The sequence below is a fragment of the Lithobates pipiens genome, unplaced genomic scaffold (assembly GCF_037356315.1).
Source record: "Lithobates pipiens isolate NorthernLeopardFrog02 unplaced genomic scaffold, aLitPip1_a1.2 Scaffold_35, whole genome shotgun sequence".
NCBI classification, from domain to species: Eukaryota; Metazoa; Chordata; class Amphibia; order Anura; family Ranidae; genus Lithobates; species Lithobates pipiens.
The window spans coordinates 9,747,987-9,763,501 of NW_027507811.1; the positions used below are offsets into that span (position 1 = coordinate 9,747,987).

Sequence of the window (15,515 nt, forward strand, 5' to 3'; positions counted from 1 at the left end):
GTCTTTTTTTACATCAGGGGACTCACAGGGAGGATGGACTTCATAACTGTTCTGAGTGTGGGAAATATTTTGCATATAAATCACATTTGGTCACACATCAGAGAACTCACACTGGGGAGAAGCCATATTCCTGTTCTGAGTGCGGGAAATGTTTTCCAGGTAAAGCACAGCTGAACAGACATCAGAGGTCTCACACTGGTGAGAAGCCACATTCCTGTCCTGAGTGTGGAAAATGTTTTAGACAGAAATCAACACTTGTTTTACATCAAAGATCTCACACAGGTGAGAAGCCGTATTCTTGCCCTGAGTGTGGAAAATGTTTTAGACGGAAATCAGCACTTGATGTACATCAAAGATCTCACACAGGTGAGAAGCCGTATTCTTGCCCTGAGTGTGGAAAATGTTTTAGACAGAAATCAGCACTTGATGTACATCAAAGATCTCACACGGGTGAGAAGCCGTATTCTTGCCCTGAGTGTGGAAAATGTTTTTTGAAGAAATCAGTACTTGATGTACATCAAAGATCTCACACAGGTGAGAAGCCGTATTCCTGCCCTGAGTGTGGAAAATGTTTTATACATAAATACGCTCTTGTTCTACATCAAAGATCTCACACCGGTGAGAAGCCGTATTCTTGCCCTGAGTGTGGAAAAGGTTTTATACGGAAACCAGCTCTTGTTCTACATCAAAGATCTCACAAAGGTGAGAAGCCACTTTCCTGCCCTGAGTGTGGAAAATGTTTTATATATAAATCAGCACTTGATGTACATCAAAGATCTCACACGGGCGAGAAGCTGCATTCCTGCCCTGAGTGTGGAAAATGTTTTATACATAAATCAGCACTTGTTGTACATCAAAGATGTCACACGGGTGAGAAGCCTTATTCTTGCCCTGAGTGTGGAAAATGTTTTACACATAAATCAACACTCGTTGTACATCAAAGATCTCACACGGGTGAGAAGCCGCATTCCTGCCCTGAGTGTTCAAAATGTTTTACACATAAATCAACACTCGTTGTACATCAAAGATCTCACACGGGTGGGAAGCCACTTTCCTGCCCTGAGTGTGGAAAATGTTTTATACATGAATCAACACTTGTTGCACATCAAAGATCTCACACAGGTGAGAAGCCGCATTCCTGTCCTGAGTGTGGAAAATGTTTTATACATAAGTCAGCACTTGTTGTACATCAAAGATCTCACACGGGTGAGAAGCCGTATTCTTGCCCAGAGTGTGGAAAATGTTTTAGACGGAAATCAACGCTTGTTGTACATCAAAGATCTCACACGGGTGAGAAGCCGTATTCTTGCCCTGAGTGTGGAAAATGTTTTACACATAAATCAGCTCTTGTTGTACATCAAAGATCTCACAAAGGTGAGAAGCCGTATTCTTGCCCTTAGTGTGGAAAATGTTTTATACAGAAATCAGTGCTTGTTCTACATCAAAGATCTCACACGGGTGAGAAGCCATATTGCTGTCCTGAGTGTGGGAAAAGTTTTTCAAGTAAGTGCAGAGTTTCATGTCATAAGAGACTGCACACAGGCGAGACGCTGTCAGAATGTTTATACTGAAATAATTAAACAGTTCTATATTTATGAATATAAGCAAGGATTTAAGATTAAGGAGATTCCTACAAATAAACAAATAACTCAAATGAGTTTATTCACGCTAACCTGAAGACAAAAGGAATACAATAAAATGCAAAAATATATATATTTATTACTAAAAATTGGTGCAAAATAATAACAAAATGTAATTGGTAACAAACAAAGAATATGTATCAATATTTCAATAATGTGGATAATATAGGTGTGGAGGAAATAACCGCAGAATCTTATTTCAAAAATACCAATATAGCAATACTTAGTAACTGCTTTGTAAGTAATTACCTAGCTTATCACTCTCTCAGCAGAATGTGAAAATAACAAGGTGTTGAGATTGACACGTGACCTTTCTCAGACAACAGACATTTGCAAGCTCAAATTACTTTAAACAGCACATGGACACAAACTTGTTATACCATGTATGGAGTTGGTGCTTTAAACAGACTTATATTTAAGGTAAAGATACATTTTAAATGAAATTGATATTTAAGCAGATATCATAACTAAGCCATTTACTAGAAACTGAAATTAGCCTCAGAAGATTATACAAATATGTGTATTTTTCTCTTTAAATCTCTTTAAACAGATCATACTGCAGTTAGAAATATTTCAATTTTATGCTACAAAGACTAAAATGGCCCAGTTAGGTATATGTTCAGCTTGATTTCGTACAGCTAAATAGAAGTTTTTACTTTACCAGAAATATCAAAATCTTTTTAAGAGATGTCAGCTGTATGTTTCGATGGACACCTTTACCTTGCTTTAAGCCCCTTTCACACTGGGGCGTTGCGGGTGACGACGGTAAAGCGCCGCTATTTTTAGCGGTGCTTTACCTGCGTTTTCACTGGAGTGAAAGGGGCCGGTTTTTTCAGGCGCTATTTTTAGTGCTGTAGCGCCTGAAAACCACCCCAGTGTGAAAGGGCCCTTATTTTTCCGTTATTCTCTCAATCCATTCTCAAACTCTCATTCCAGAAAGAAAATTAGGCGTGGATGTATTTTCAATGCCGTCAAATGACATGTTATTTACTATGTAACCATGGCACAACTCTCTTTTTCTTTTCTCTCTTCTGGTTTTTAACTTACCTCGATTTAACTAATTTTTTAACATACTAATTGAACAAATTTTTTAACATACCTGGATTTTTTTTCATCTTTTTAAATGTTTTTTTTAATTTTATGGCGCGTCTTCTTATGCATATCTCTATACGTGTATGAATGTGTGTACATGCGTGTGTGTGTACATACATGTGCATATTATCACTACAAGGTGTGTGAAATTTGGTGGCATACACATGGATCACCCTATATGTATTGCAGCTGATTCTCTTTTTTTGGATAATTGCCTGCGGTCAATTAAGACAATGGATGGAGCCTGTGATCTTTAGAACTACTGTTTCAAAGTTTTATATCTGTAATGTGGTTATGACTAAGGCCTTATAGGATGAAATGCGTCAACTGACTTAATCTGCGTTTGTTCACTGTGGCTATTCAATAAAATGAAGAAATTTTAAAATCAACAACCGGAGTGCGGATCGTTTTGTCCACATCAATCTACTCAGCCAGTGACTGTGGATCGAGCACCTGGGAGCTCTGCTATCTGTGGTGTATGGGTATTAACACTGACTTTTCTGTTTATATCATGGCACAACTGCCTACGGGCAGTATTGAACTCATCACATAGTTACCAAAAGGCGGGCAGTATTGTATTAAAAATGATTTTGGAAACTTTACTTAAAATACCATGATTGTTCTCAAACAACCTCTGACCTCAGCCTTGAAGAAAATCATACATATATTAAAGGTTCTATTTTTTGACAACATATGTCAGACTTCTTGTCTCTACCTATAATATATTGCTTTACGTAATGCTGCATACACACGAGCAGACTTTCCGCCAACAAAACTGTTGATTTTTTTCCCGAAGGATGTTGGCTCAAACTTGTCTTGCATACACACGGTCACACAAATGTTGGCCCAAAATTCCGAACGTGAGATTGCAGTGACATACAAGATGTACGACGAGCCGAGAAAAAGGAAGTTCAATAGCCAGTGCGGCTCCTGAGCATGCATGAACTTTTGTGCGCCGGACTTGTGTACACACGATCAGAATTTCCGACAACAAAGTGAAGTTGGTGGAAAATTTGAGAGCCTGCTCTCAAACATTTATGGGTGGAAATTCGGACAGGAAATGTTTGATGGAGCATACACATGGTCGGACTTTCCGACAACAAGCTCACACGGAAAGTCCGACCGTGTGTACGCGGCATTGGTCTAACCAACGCAATTAGCTTTTGCTCCAGATACCTTGGTAGTGAGGTAATTGGCCTCTCAGAATACAATGATTATTTTACATATAATTTCACTTATTCATAATTTTTCATATTAATAATATAGATACTAATATATTTCAATAAGTACAATTAAGCAATATGTAATGAATATACTGTAAGTTGAATGTTATAAAAATACATAAACCAAAATATGTGAAATATTCATTTAAGTTTGCATATAATTGCTCCATACAATGTAATAATAATGTAATATAATAATACAATAGATATTATTGCTAATATAATTACTTGCGATTAAAAATACTTGTTCGGGGGCATGGCCTGAACGGGCATGTGAGCGTTTGCACAGGACAGAGCGCCCGCTATAGATCCTGCACAAATCCTCTTCCCGCCACCAGAGGAGCCTGACAGACCGCATGGCACCTCTGCACTAAATTATACATTGCCCCTCACCCCTGTATAATTTGTTTTGCCGTCCGTCTTTTTTCATCTCACTTGCTGTTATCTCCTTCCGTTTGCAAGTAGGAGACGTTTGTAAGTTGGATGTTTGGATGTTTGAAAGTAGAGGCCTGCCCTATATGCTCTGCAGAAATGGCGGAACAAGGTGTTGGTGTTGCCGCAACATTGTAAGCCCTCGATGTGAACGATTATATGAAGAATTGTAATTACATGCCATTGTTGAACAGTGGTAGAAAAATTTACCTTTGGTGGTTGTGGTGCTGGTGCCACAACACTATAAGTCCTCACAGTTACTCTGGGTGGGCACAGAAATGGGCCCTCCTGTGAACTATTATATCAAGAATTGTAATTACATGCCCCTGTTAAACAGGGGTTGAAAAATTGGGCTGCTGGCACTGGTGCTGGTGCCACGACACTGCAACCTCTCCCATATACTCTAGTTGTGGTGCAGGAATGAGCCCTGCTGCAAAGCATTGCATCAAAAATTGTAATTAAACGCCCCTGTTAAACAGGGGCAGAAAAATTGGGCCTTAGCACTGGTGCTGGTGCCATGACACTGCAACCTCTCCCATACACTCTAGTTGTGGTGCAGGAATGAGCCCTGCTGCAAAGCATTGCATCAAAAATTGTAATTAAACGCCCCTGTTAAACAGGGGCAGAAAAATTGGGCCTTAGGCACTGGTGCTGGTGCCACGACACTGCAACCTCTCCCATATACTCTACTTAAGGTGCAGGAATGAGCCCTGCTGCAAAGCATTGAATCAAAAATTGTAATTAAACGCCCCTGTTAAACAGGGGCTGAAAAATTGGGCTGGTGGCATCACCCAGAAGCAAAAATGTAACGCAGGTTTCCGTTACATCAGAGGGGGCGGGGTCACCCACACATCACTGGGGAACCCCTGGCTTCCCTCTCCAGCGTCAGAGGGGCGGGGTCAGGTGACGGGTGGCCCCGCCCTCCTAATATAAGAAACGTCAGCGCTGTGCTCTCTGCAGTGTCTCCGGAGAGGAGACAGAAGAAGGATGTATGGACAGCGCTGGACTGAGAGATCCCCCGTTGCTGGATATGATCATCCATCGCTGGACCCCGGAGACCCGTCGCTGGATAGCAAGAGTGGATTAGCAGCACTGGAATCTTTTTTTAATTTTTTTTATTTTTAATAAAGGAATTTTTCAAAAGTGTGTTTGTTTTATTTAACCATTTTGACACTTTCTTTGTGAAATGGTAGGGGTACTTTTGTACCCCCTTACCATTTCAAACAGGGGGGGGCCGGGATCTGGGGGTCCCCTTGTTAAAGGGGGCTTCCAGATTCTGATAAGCCCCCCGCCCGCAGACCCTCACAACCAACGGCCAGGGTTGTGAGGATGAGGCCCTTGTCCTCATCAACATGGGGACAAGGTGCTTTGAGGGGTCACAGACCCCCAAAGCATCCTCCCAATGTTGAGGGTATGTGGCCTGGTATGGTTCAGGAGGGAGGGGGGCCGCTCTCTCGTCCCCCCCTCTTTTCCTGCGGCCTGCCAGGTTGCGTGCTCGGATAAAGGGTCTGATATGGATTTTTAGGGGGACCCCCACGTCAATTTTTTTTTAAATTTGATGCGGGGTTCCCCTTAATATCCATATCAGACCTGAAGGGTCTGGTTATGGATATTTAGGGGGACCCCCACGTCAATTTTTTTTTTAATTTGACACGGGGTTCCCCTTAATATCCATGTCAGACCTGAAGGGCCTGGTAATTGAATTTAGGGGAACCCCCACGCTTTTTTTTTTTTTTTTACCAATGAATGAATGAATTGTCGGCTAATGCAGAGAACACTCATTGAGTGTTCTCTGTATTACGGGACCCGACAATAGCCGCAAGTGATTTTAAAAGACTTTTTTTCCTGCACAAATGACACTTTGTGCAGGGACAGTTCTAAGCACCAGAAACATGCGCCCCTTCACAGGCATACTATAGACACCCCCCAGCTACGAAATTTAAAGGAATATTACACTTTTATTGTTTCACTTTAATCATTATTAAAATCACTGCTCCTGAAAAAACGGCCGTTTTTAAAACTTTTTTTTGCATTGATCCATGTCCCCTGGGGCAGGACCCGGGTACCCAAACACTTTTTAGGACAGTAACCTGCATATTACCCTTTAAAATGAGCACTTTAGATTGTGAACGTTCAAGTCCCATAGACTTTAATAGGGTTCTAAAGTTCACACGAAGTTTAGGTCTGTTCGCAGGTTCTGGTGCGAACCGAACAGGGGGGTGTTCGGCTCATCCCTACCGTGTATCAAGGAGAGTGGACAGCCAGTAATGGTCCCTCTCCTTGATCCGAAGAATACAAGTATCCTTCCGCAGGCTTTGCAGGATCAGGGAGGCCATGCAGCGTAGGTTAGCTGAGGCATTTGGTCCGGAGTCCTCTGGGTCACTAAGGACAACATGATCCGCAGCTACCTCCTCCCAGCCACGTACAAGTCCACGTGTTTCTTGGGACTGTAAATCATCCCTATAAGACTGCTGCTGATGCTGATGCTGAGTGCCAGCCTCCACCTCCATGCTGACACAATCATCCTCCTCCTCCTCCCTCCTTCCAGGCACCCACGTGAAGTCAGTGCCCTCATCATCCCCTCCCTCTCCATCGCTGTAGCAAACCTGGCAGTATGCTGCAGCTTGTGGAACATGACTGCCAGATTGCTGTCCTTCTTGAGCATCCCCTCTCTCTGCGCTCACGCTACTGCCTTCCTCTAGCTGAGTGTCATCATCAGAGCCCACCAAACACTGGGCATCCTACTGGAGCATGTACCCAACACTGTGCTCAAAGAGTTCAGGAGACTCCTCAGGAGGACATGGTGGGTCTAGGGAAGGAGTCACTGATGATGACATTGAGAGGAGGGAAGACGATGCGTTGGCAGCTGCTTTGCTACTACCCTGAGACTGGGCGAGAGAGGATGAGGAGGATGAAGAGGGCTTGGTCATCCACTCTACCAAGTCGTTGGCATGTTGCGGTTCAACATGTCCAGCTGCAGAAAAGAAGGACAAGCGTGCCCCATGGCCACGTGCTGATGACAATGCACCGCGTCCACGACCAGCACTGTTGTCTCTAGACACAGAGCCTGCTTGCCCTCTTTTATCGGCTCGCGCCTGTCTGCCTCTCCTTGCTGGCCTTCCAGACATGGTAATGGCCTGAAGGGAGTTGGGTAAAACAGTAGTTGGGTAGTTTATATTGTGCTAGAGGCACACACAACTTCCACTAACTCCTGCAGATGCCTTTTTTTATAGAACAGCAGAGATAAAGGGGTATATACAGATGTATACTGTGCTGTGCTGGAAGCACACACAACTTCCAATAACTTCTGCAGATGGCAATTGGGCTCAAATAGAGAACAGCTATGTAGGTGGATTATAGCGGTATGTACTGGGTACAGAGCACGCAGACAGCACGCACTATCTCCTGCCACTACTGACTGCAAGCTCTATTATTAAAGATGGACCACTAGCTATATAGGTGAGGTGACTATAGTGGTGTATACTGCGGTCAGGGCACAGACAGTAACCACTACACAAGAGCAAGATAGGAAATCAGCCAAAAACGATCGGTGTGTACTGTGTTGAAGGTACACAGAACACCCACTGCTTCAGATGCCAACACACTACATGAGGCCGCCTCAAAGGCGGCCTTATATAGGGTGGGGCGTGCACTACACAGCCTGAGCTATGATTGGCCACAGGCAGGATGCCTGTGGCCAATCATGGCTCTCCTCGCTGCTGGCGCTGCGATTGGCCAAGCATGCGGGGTCACAGTGCATGCTTGGCCAATCATGAGCCAGCAATGCACTGCGCCATCGCAGTGCATTGTGGGCTGTGCGCGCCACACGAATTTTGACGCGAACGGACCAAGAGTTCGGATTTCGCCGAATGGACGAACAGCCAACGTTCGAGTCGAACGTACGTTCGACTCGAACACGAAGCTCATCCCTAGTCAGAACAATTTCCCATATAAAAAAGAATGCTTGTAGTTGTCGATCCCATATTCACCTCATACATGTGTTATGTCATTGGCCAGCTAATAATTATTTTGTGGCTGCAAATTTGACCTGTAGGTTTGCGAAGTTCGCCTCCCATTGAAGTCAATGGGGCCCGCCGCGAACGTTCCGGTTCGCAAACTATCGGCCGCGAAACATCCCGTCGGAAGTTCGTCCATCACTACTTGTTCCACAAAGGTCATTATAAGGACTGGTAACTTGGTCTAGGGTGCTACAGTACATAGGGTTGAGTGAGGTACAGTCTGCTATTCTATAAGGACTGGTATAGGTCCACAATAGATAGGGTTGAGGTGCACTACTGTTGACCGCTGCCCTATACTGCAGCAGTCCTTCATCAGTATAGGGACTGACGTACAGTCTGCTAATCAGTCACAACCTACTTGTTCCACAAAGGTCCTTATAAGGACTGGTAACTTGGTCTAGGGTGCTGCAGTACATAGGGTTGAGTGAGGTACAGTCTGCTATTCCGTAAGGACTGGTATAGGTCCACCATACATAGGGCTGAGGTGCACTACTGCTGACCGCTGCCCTATACTGCAGCAGTATAGGGACTGAGAGTTTTGTCACAGGGTCATTTAAAAAATGACAGGCAGAGGAAGAGGCAGGCCCTTCCGCAGGGGTGGTAGGGGTAGGGTAGGAGCAACAGGCTTAAGCCAAAGTGGGAAGTTGCAGAAGGTGCGTTCACTTCATTTAAAGGACGCACCAGACTTGGTTGAGTGGCTCACTCAGCCTTACTCTTCTGCACCCTCCTCATCCTCTCGATCTGCACCCTCTTCTTCACTCTCTGCTATGTGCACCCCCAAAGACACTACCACCAACAACACCACATACCTTCCGCTTGAGTCACAGGAATTATTTTCCGATCCATATCAAGACATTTCTGATGCGCAGCCACTCTTGGTATTGGATCAGGAAGAGGAGGTAGCAACAACCGCTACTCTGCAGTCTGACGACAGTACCCAGATCAGCCCAAGGAGGAGGTTGGTCCCCGGTGTTGCTGCCTACTCCGAGATTTCTACTTATAGCGGTGGGGAAGGTGACGTCGATGATGACGTGTCTAGTGATGTCACGTGGGTGCCCACAAGAGAGGAAGAGGAGGGGAGTTCAGAGGGAGATATGAACCAGCAGATAGGGAGGAGAAGCAGGAATAACTTACATTGCACAGGAGGGACAAAGCAGACTGCAAATGTATCAGGACCGAGTCATCGACCATGTATGGTCACATCTGGCGCTCCCAGGACACCGGCACATGGCTTCGCAGTGTGGGCTTTTTTTAACGTGTCCGCTGCTGACAATAGCGTTGCCATCTGCAATCTTTGCAGTCAACGCATTAGTCGCGGTAAGCCCAACACTCACCTAGGGACGACCGCCTTAAGAAGGCACATGAGCAGCCATCACCGAGCCCAGTGGGAGCAATGGAACACACAAAGCCACACTGCAGGCTCTCACCGTCCAGCCTCGTCTTCTACTTCTCCTCTCTCCTCACAATTGTCCTCCACTCCACCTTCCATCACGCCAAGCTCACGTTTTTCTGCAAAAAGGCAGGCTTCCGTGGGCCTAATGTTCGAGCGTAAAAAAATGATGACGCCGGATAACCCTCTTGCCCAACGGTTGACGACTGGCTTGTCAAAACTCATAGCCCGCCAACTACTGCCATATAAACTGGTGGACTTGGAGGCCTTTCGCAAATTTGTGGCCATTGGAACACCACAATGGAAGGTCCCAGGAAGGAAGTATTTCTCAGAGAAGGGCATCCCAGAGCTATATGGCCATGTTCAGCGGCAAGTGAATGTATCTCTGGCACACAGTGTCGGTGCCAAGATACATCTGACCACAGACACGTGGTCTAGCAAACACGGGCAGGGAAGGTATATCACTTTTACTGCCCACTGGGTGAACCTTCTGACGGCCGTCAAGCATGTAACCCGTGGCACCCGTGTAGATTTGGTTTTACCGCCACCAATTGCATGCAGGCCTGGCCCTTCTTCTCCTCCTCCTCCTACTCCATCCTCCTCCCTCTCCTCCTCGGCTGACTCCTCCTTTTCCGCTGCTAGCGTCTCTTCCGCTGCGCCGCCCAAGCTCCCCAGAACCTATTCAACATGCCAGGTGAGATGTTGCCATGCCATGCTGCGTCTGTTGTGCCTGGAAGCCAAGAGCCACACTGGCCCGGCACTCCTTTCAGCTTTATGTTCACAGGCAGATCAGTGGCTAACACCGCTCAATTTGACAGTTGGCAAAGTGGTGTGTGACAACGGTGCCAATCTGCTTAGCGCATTGAAACAGGGCAAAATCACGCACGTGCCATGCATGGCACACGTCTTAAACTTGGTTGTGCAGCGATTCGTTGTCAAATACCCTGGGGTCCAGAACATCTTGCGGCAGGCAAGGAAAATCTCGGCCCATTTCAGAAGATCTTACACGGCCATGGTTCGCCTTGCTGACATTCAGCGGCGACACAATCTGCTGGTCAGACGTCTTATTTGCGATTGCCCGACGCAATGCAACTCAACCTTCTATATGCTTGATAGGCTGCTTCAGCAGAAACGTGCAGTTAACGTCTACCTGTATGAACTCTGCGGCAGAACAGGTTCTGGGGAGCTGTTTTTTTTTTCACCACGCCAGTGGCTGCTCATGCGCGATGCATGCAGACTTCTGCGGCCATTTGAGGAGATCACCAAACTGGTCAGTCGCAGCCATGGCACCATCAGTGACATGGTACCTTATGCCTTCTTTATGGAGCGTGCATTGCGTCGTGTCATTGATCAAGCTGTGGAGGAGCATTAGCGGGAAGATGAGGAAGTCGCAATCCTGGATGAATTCCCAGGGGGGCTACTCTATCTGAGACAAGTCAACAACAGGAGTCTGAAGAGGAGTCAGAGGAGGATGGTGCCGGGGCGGATAAGGAGGAGCAAGAAGAGCATGCTTTAAACCTTTCTGGGATCCCTGTTGTTGTGCATGGATGGGGAGAGGAGAATGAAGAGGACGACATTATCCTGGATGATGAGCAGGAGCCAGGCCACCACACCGCTTCCAGTTTAGTGCAAATGGGGGCCTTCATGCTCCAGTGTTTTAATAGGGACCCCCGTATAAAAAGCATAAGGGTCAAGGACCAGTACTGGGTGGCAACATACTTAGACCCCCGGTACAAACACAAAATGGCGGAAAAGCTACAGCCGTCACAGAGGGCTGGCAGAATGGAGTACTTCCAGGCCTTGCTTTGAGAAATGCTGCATTCTGCTTTTGCGTGCGCTGGCAGAGGAGCAATTCCTACTCCCAGAGAAGGAGTTGCGGGTACCAATCCAACAACGCCTGCAAGAAGAGGCCGGTTTGAAGATGTGTTGGTGACTTCGGATATGAGGTCATTCTTTCAGCCGACCCATCGACAGGTGTCATCCGGATCCAGCATTAAGGAACGCCTAGACCGTCAGGTGTCCGACTACATCGGGTTAACGGCCGATGTGGACGCTCTGAGGAGTGATGAATCCCTGGACTACTGGGTGGGCAGGCTTGACCTCTGGCCAGAGCTTGCCCAATTTGCAATCGAACTGTTGGCTTGCCCCTCATCCAGTGTCCTGTCCGAAAGGACGTTCAGTGCAGCAGGGGGGATCGTGACCGATAAGCGTACTCGCCTAGCTCACGACAGTGTTAACTACCTCACATTTCTAAAAATGAATGAGGCATGGATCTCGGAGGAATTCAACACAGGTGACCAGTAGACCATGTATATGTCTAAAAGCAATTTTTTTTAATTGAGCACACAGACCTTCTTTCTTCATTTGGCTCACTTCCTTGTCCAAAAAAAGCACACCGTACTATATGCCCGAACCCTCCTCTTTGAAGAGGTTGAGCGGTGTTATATTTCTACTGGGGCAGCTTATTATGAGGGGCTCCCACCATCCCTGTGCTGTGCTGACTTCCTCCTGGGGCTGCTTATTATGAGGGGCTCCCACCATCCCTGTGCTATGCTCATTATGAGGGGCTCCCACCATCAATGTGCTGTGCTGACTTCCTCCTGGGGCTGCTTATTATGAGGGGCTCCCACCATCCCTGTGCTGTGCTGACTTCCTCCTGGGGCTGTACCTCTGCTGTGCATATTATGAGGGGCTCCCACCATCCCTGTGCTATGCTCATTATGAGGGGCTCCCACCATCCCTGTGCTGTGCTGACTTCATCCTGGGGCTGCTTACGGTGCAGGTGTCAGTGCTGTATATCACGGCTCTGGGGACCCTGATGTAAATGGGATAGCATTGGGGAACCTGATGTAAAGTAGGTGATTCTGCAGACCCTGATGTAAAATGGGTGATTCTGCGGACCCTGATGTAAGGCAGTGGCTCTGAAGACTTTGAGGTAAATGGGGTAACTCTGGGGACCCTGATGTAAGTAGGAGGCTCTGGGGACCCTAATGTAAATGGGTTGGCTCGGGGGAACCTGATGTAATGGTGATGGCTCTGGTGACCCTACTGTAAAGGGGAGGCTCTGGAGACCCTAAAGTAAGGGGGGATGCTGAAGTAGGGAGGAGTGGCTCTGGGTACCCTGGTGTACGATGGGTAGCTCTGGGGTCCCTGATGTAAGGATGAGGGCTCTGTTGTAAGAGGAGACTCTTGGGACCTTGAAGTAACTAGAAGGGGGGACCGATGAATGGGGGGATTCTGGGGACCCTGATTTAATGAAGTGACTCTGGGGACCCTGGTGTAGGGGGAGGGGGGCTTTGGAGACCCTGATGTAAAGGGGGTGATTCTGGGGACCCTGATGTAAGGGGGTAGCTTTGAAGACTTTTATGTAAAGGTGTTAACTCTGGGGACACTGATGTAAAGAGGATGGCTCTAGGGTCTCGAATGTACAGAAACTTGTGCGGGAACTTATAATGTAGAAAGAGGACTCTGATGTAAGGGGAACTATGATAGGATGTAAGGGGGGGATCTGATGTGAACAGTTGGAATGCACAAAGGGGGTAAAGTTGGCTTATAACCAAAGGGGATTGGATAATCACTGATTGGTACTAGGGGCGGACACAGAAGTGTCACAGGTCTTGCAAAGCAACATGGGAAGGTTTTTAATCATATAATTATAGAGAGTTTTTTTCAATTAAGCAACTTTTGCCTATTTTGCAAATCAAAAGCTAACAGGAATTTGGCAAAAATCCGTAATTTCACTTTAAAATCCACTGAACCAAAATCCCTCATCCCGAGCAGAAATATATTTCTATCCCCTCTCGGTGGGAGTGGAGATGACCCCATCTATAAGGACATACGGTACATACACACACCGCACAAGGCCGTGTTCACACTACCAGATGTTTCTCGGGGGCTGCAGTTCCTCTGAGCTGCACAAGGTGGTGATCTCACTTCTACCCAGACAGGAAGTCTCTATGGTAGACAGGAAGTGATGTCAGGTACAGACAGGAAGTTCCGGGTGAGAGGTGAGTCAGACCGAAGCCGAGAGAAGACATGAAGTGCTGTACGGAGCACAAAGGACTTTCCATGTGGGAGGAATAGTAGGGAAGACATCATTTAACCTGGCAGCAGAGGAGGTAATAAGATATTTGATCATAGATCTTATCATTGTCTATTATTTGGAACCAAATTTCTCTGTCCCGTGTTGCCCTTTCGATATACTTGTTTATGTACGCAAAGTGTTTTTGTCGCTCTCGGTATTTCATCGGATTTTAGATCATTTGACGCATTGAACTGAAATACTAAAATATATGAAAAAACGTCAAACCCAAATAAAAGTTTTCCCTGTACGAAGCTCCAATGTCATCTGAAGTCTTCTTCAGAAACCGACACGACCGGGGAGTGCCGATCTCCTGGTCCTCAACAGTGCTCTGCGATTCCTTCTCACTGGCCTTCATGTCACTACAGGACATGGTAGGGGGACAGAGTAGTGGGGTTGAGGTCATCGGGCTTGGAAACCACAGGGAGGGCACCAGAACATCAACACTCTGGGAAGAGTTGGTTTCTGAGGAACACGTCATCCAGCATTTGGTCTTCATCAGAGTGGATACAAGGACAGCAAAAGAAAAAAAAAGAGCACACTGGCCTCCAGAAACATGTCTAGGAACCATGCCCACCACAGATTGTCCCCCAGGCAGGGCTTTTTCTGTCAGAGAATAGGTGTAGGTACTCCCTATTCCGAGTCATTCCCTTGACCTACTCCTTGAATGCAAAGCCAAGTATCATGTTGTGGTGCTAAGCAATTTGCTAATGAAAACATGGAAAGCAGTAAAATAGATCCCCTGCAGCCAGCAACAAGAGAACCCCCCCCTTGCAAAAATAGACCTCCACCTGTAACAATTGATCTGCCATCATCCGAAGACCCCTTCCTCAACAGTAGATCCCTCCCAGAAATGATTGGCCCCCCCCCCAGAAAAAAATCCGCCACCAGCAACAATTGATCCCCTGAAACAATAGACCCCCACCCCCTGAACCAATAGACCTCCACCAGTAACAATTGATCTGCCATCATCCGAAGACCCTTCCTTCAACCGTAGATTTCTCCTAGCAATGATTGCCCTCCCCCCAGTAACATAAGACCCCTCCAGAAAAAAATACCCCACCAGCAACAAATGACCCCCTGAAACAATAGATCCCCCCTTCCCCCAGCGACAATATATTCCAGAAACAATAAATCTCCCAGCAGCCAGCATCAGGAAACCCTTCTTTCCAGAGTAGATCCCTTCCAGCAACAAAATCCCCCCGACCAGTGAAAAAAGACCCCCGGTAATAATAGACCCCACCCAGCAATGATTTCCCCCTCAGCAACATAAGATCCCCCCCCAGCAGCAAAATCCCCTACCAGCAACAATAGATGAACAATTATTGGTTGTTGTGATTATTATACAAGCATATGTGTCACAATGAATGTTGTATTATATATTCAGAGTGCAAACATCATGGATAATAATATTGGTATTAATGAAGAGGAAGATGAGGAGGATGGTGTGGTGGAGGAACCTTCATATGGACACAAGGATATTACCGAGACACCTAATAACAGAAACCCACCAGAGAGATGTCCCCGTCCTCCTCTGTATTCCCGGGATTCCACACAGGAAGATCACACCATCCCCCATCATCATCAGGTAGATGAGGATCAATCACTGATAGTATCATTAGGATCTGTACATTATCT

The 15,515-nt window shown here is 46.4% G+C and overlaps 1 protein-coding gene across 1 annotated transcript in view; it reads left to right on the plus strand.

Moving 5' to 3' along the window:
* Positions 1–2,976, plus strand: part of LOC143956077 (uncharacterized) — a 62,579-nt gene extending 59,603 nt beyond the window's left edge. The window contains 1 exon segment of the mRNA XM_077466202.1: positions 85–2,976. Coding sequence (XP_077322328.1) covers positions 85–1,571 — 1,487 coding nt within the window. The 3' untranslated portion in view covers positions 1,572–2,976.
* Positions 2,977–15,515: the final 12,539 nt, after the last annotated feature.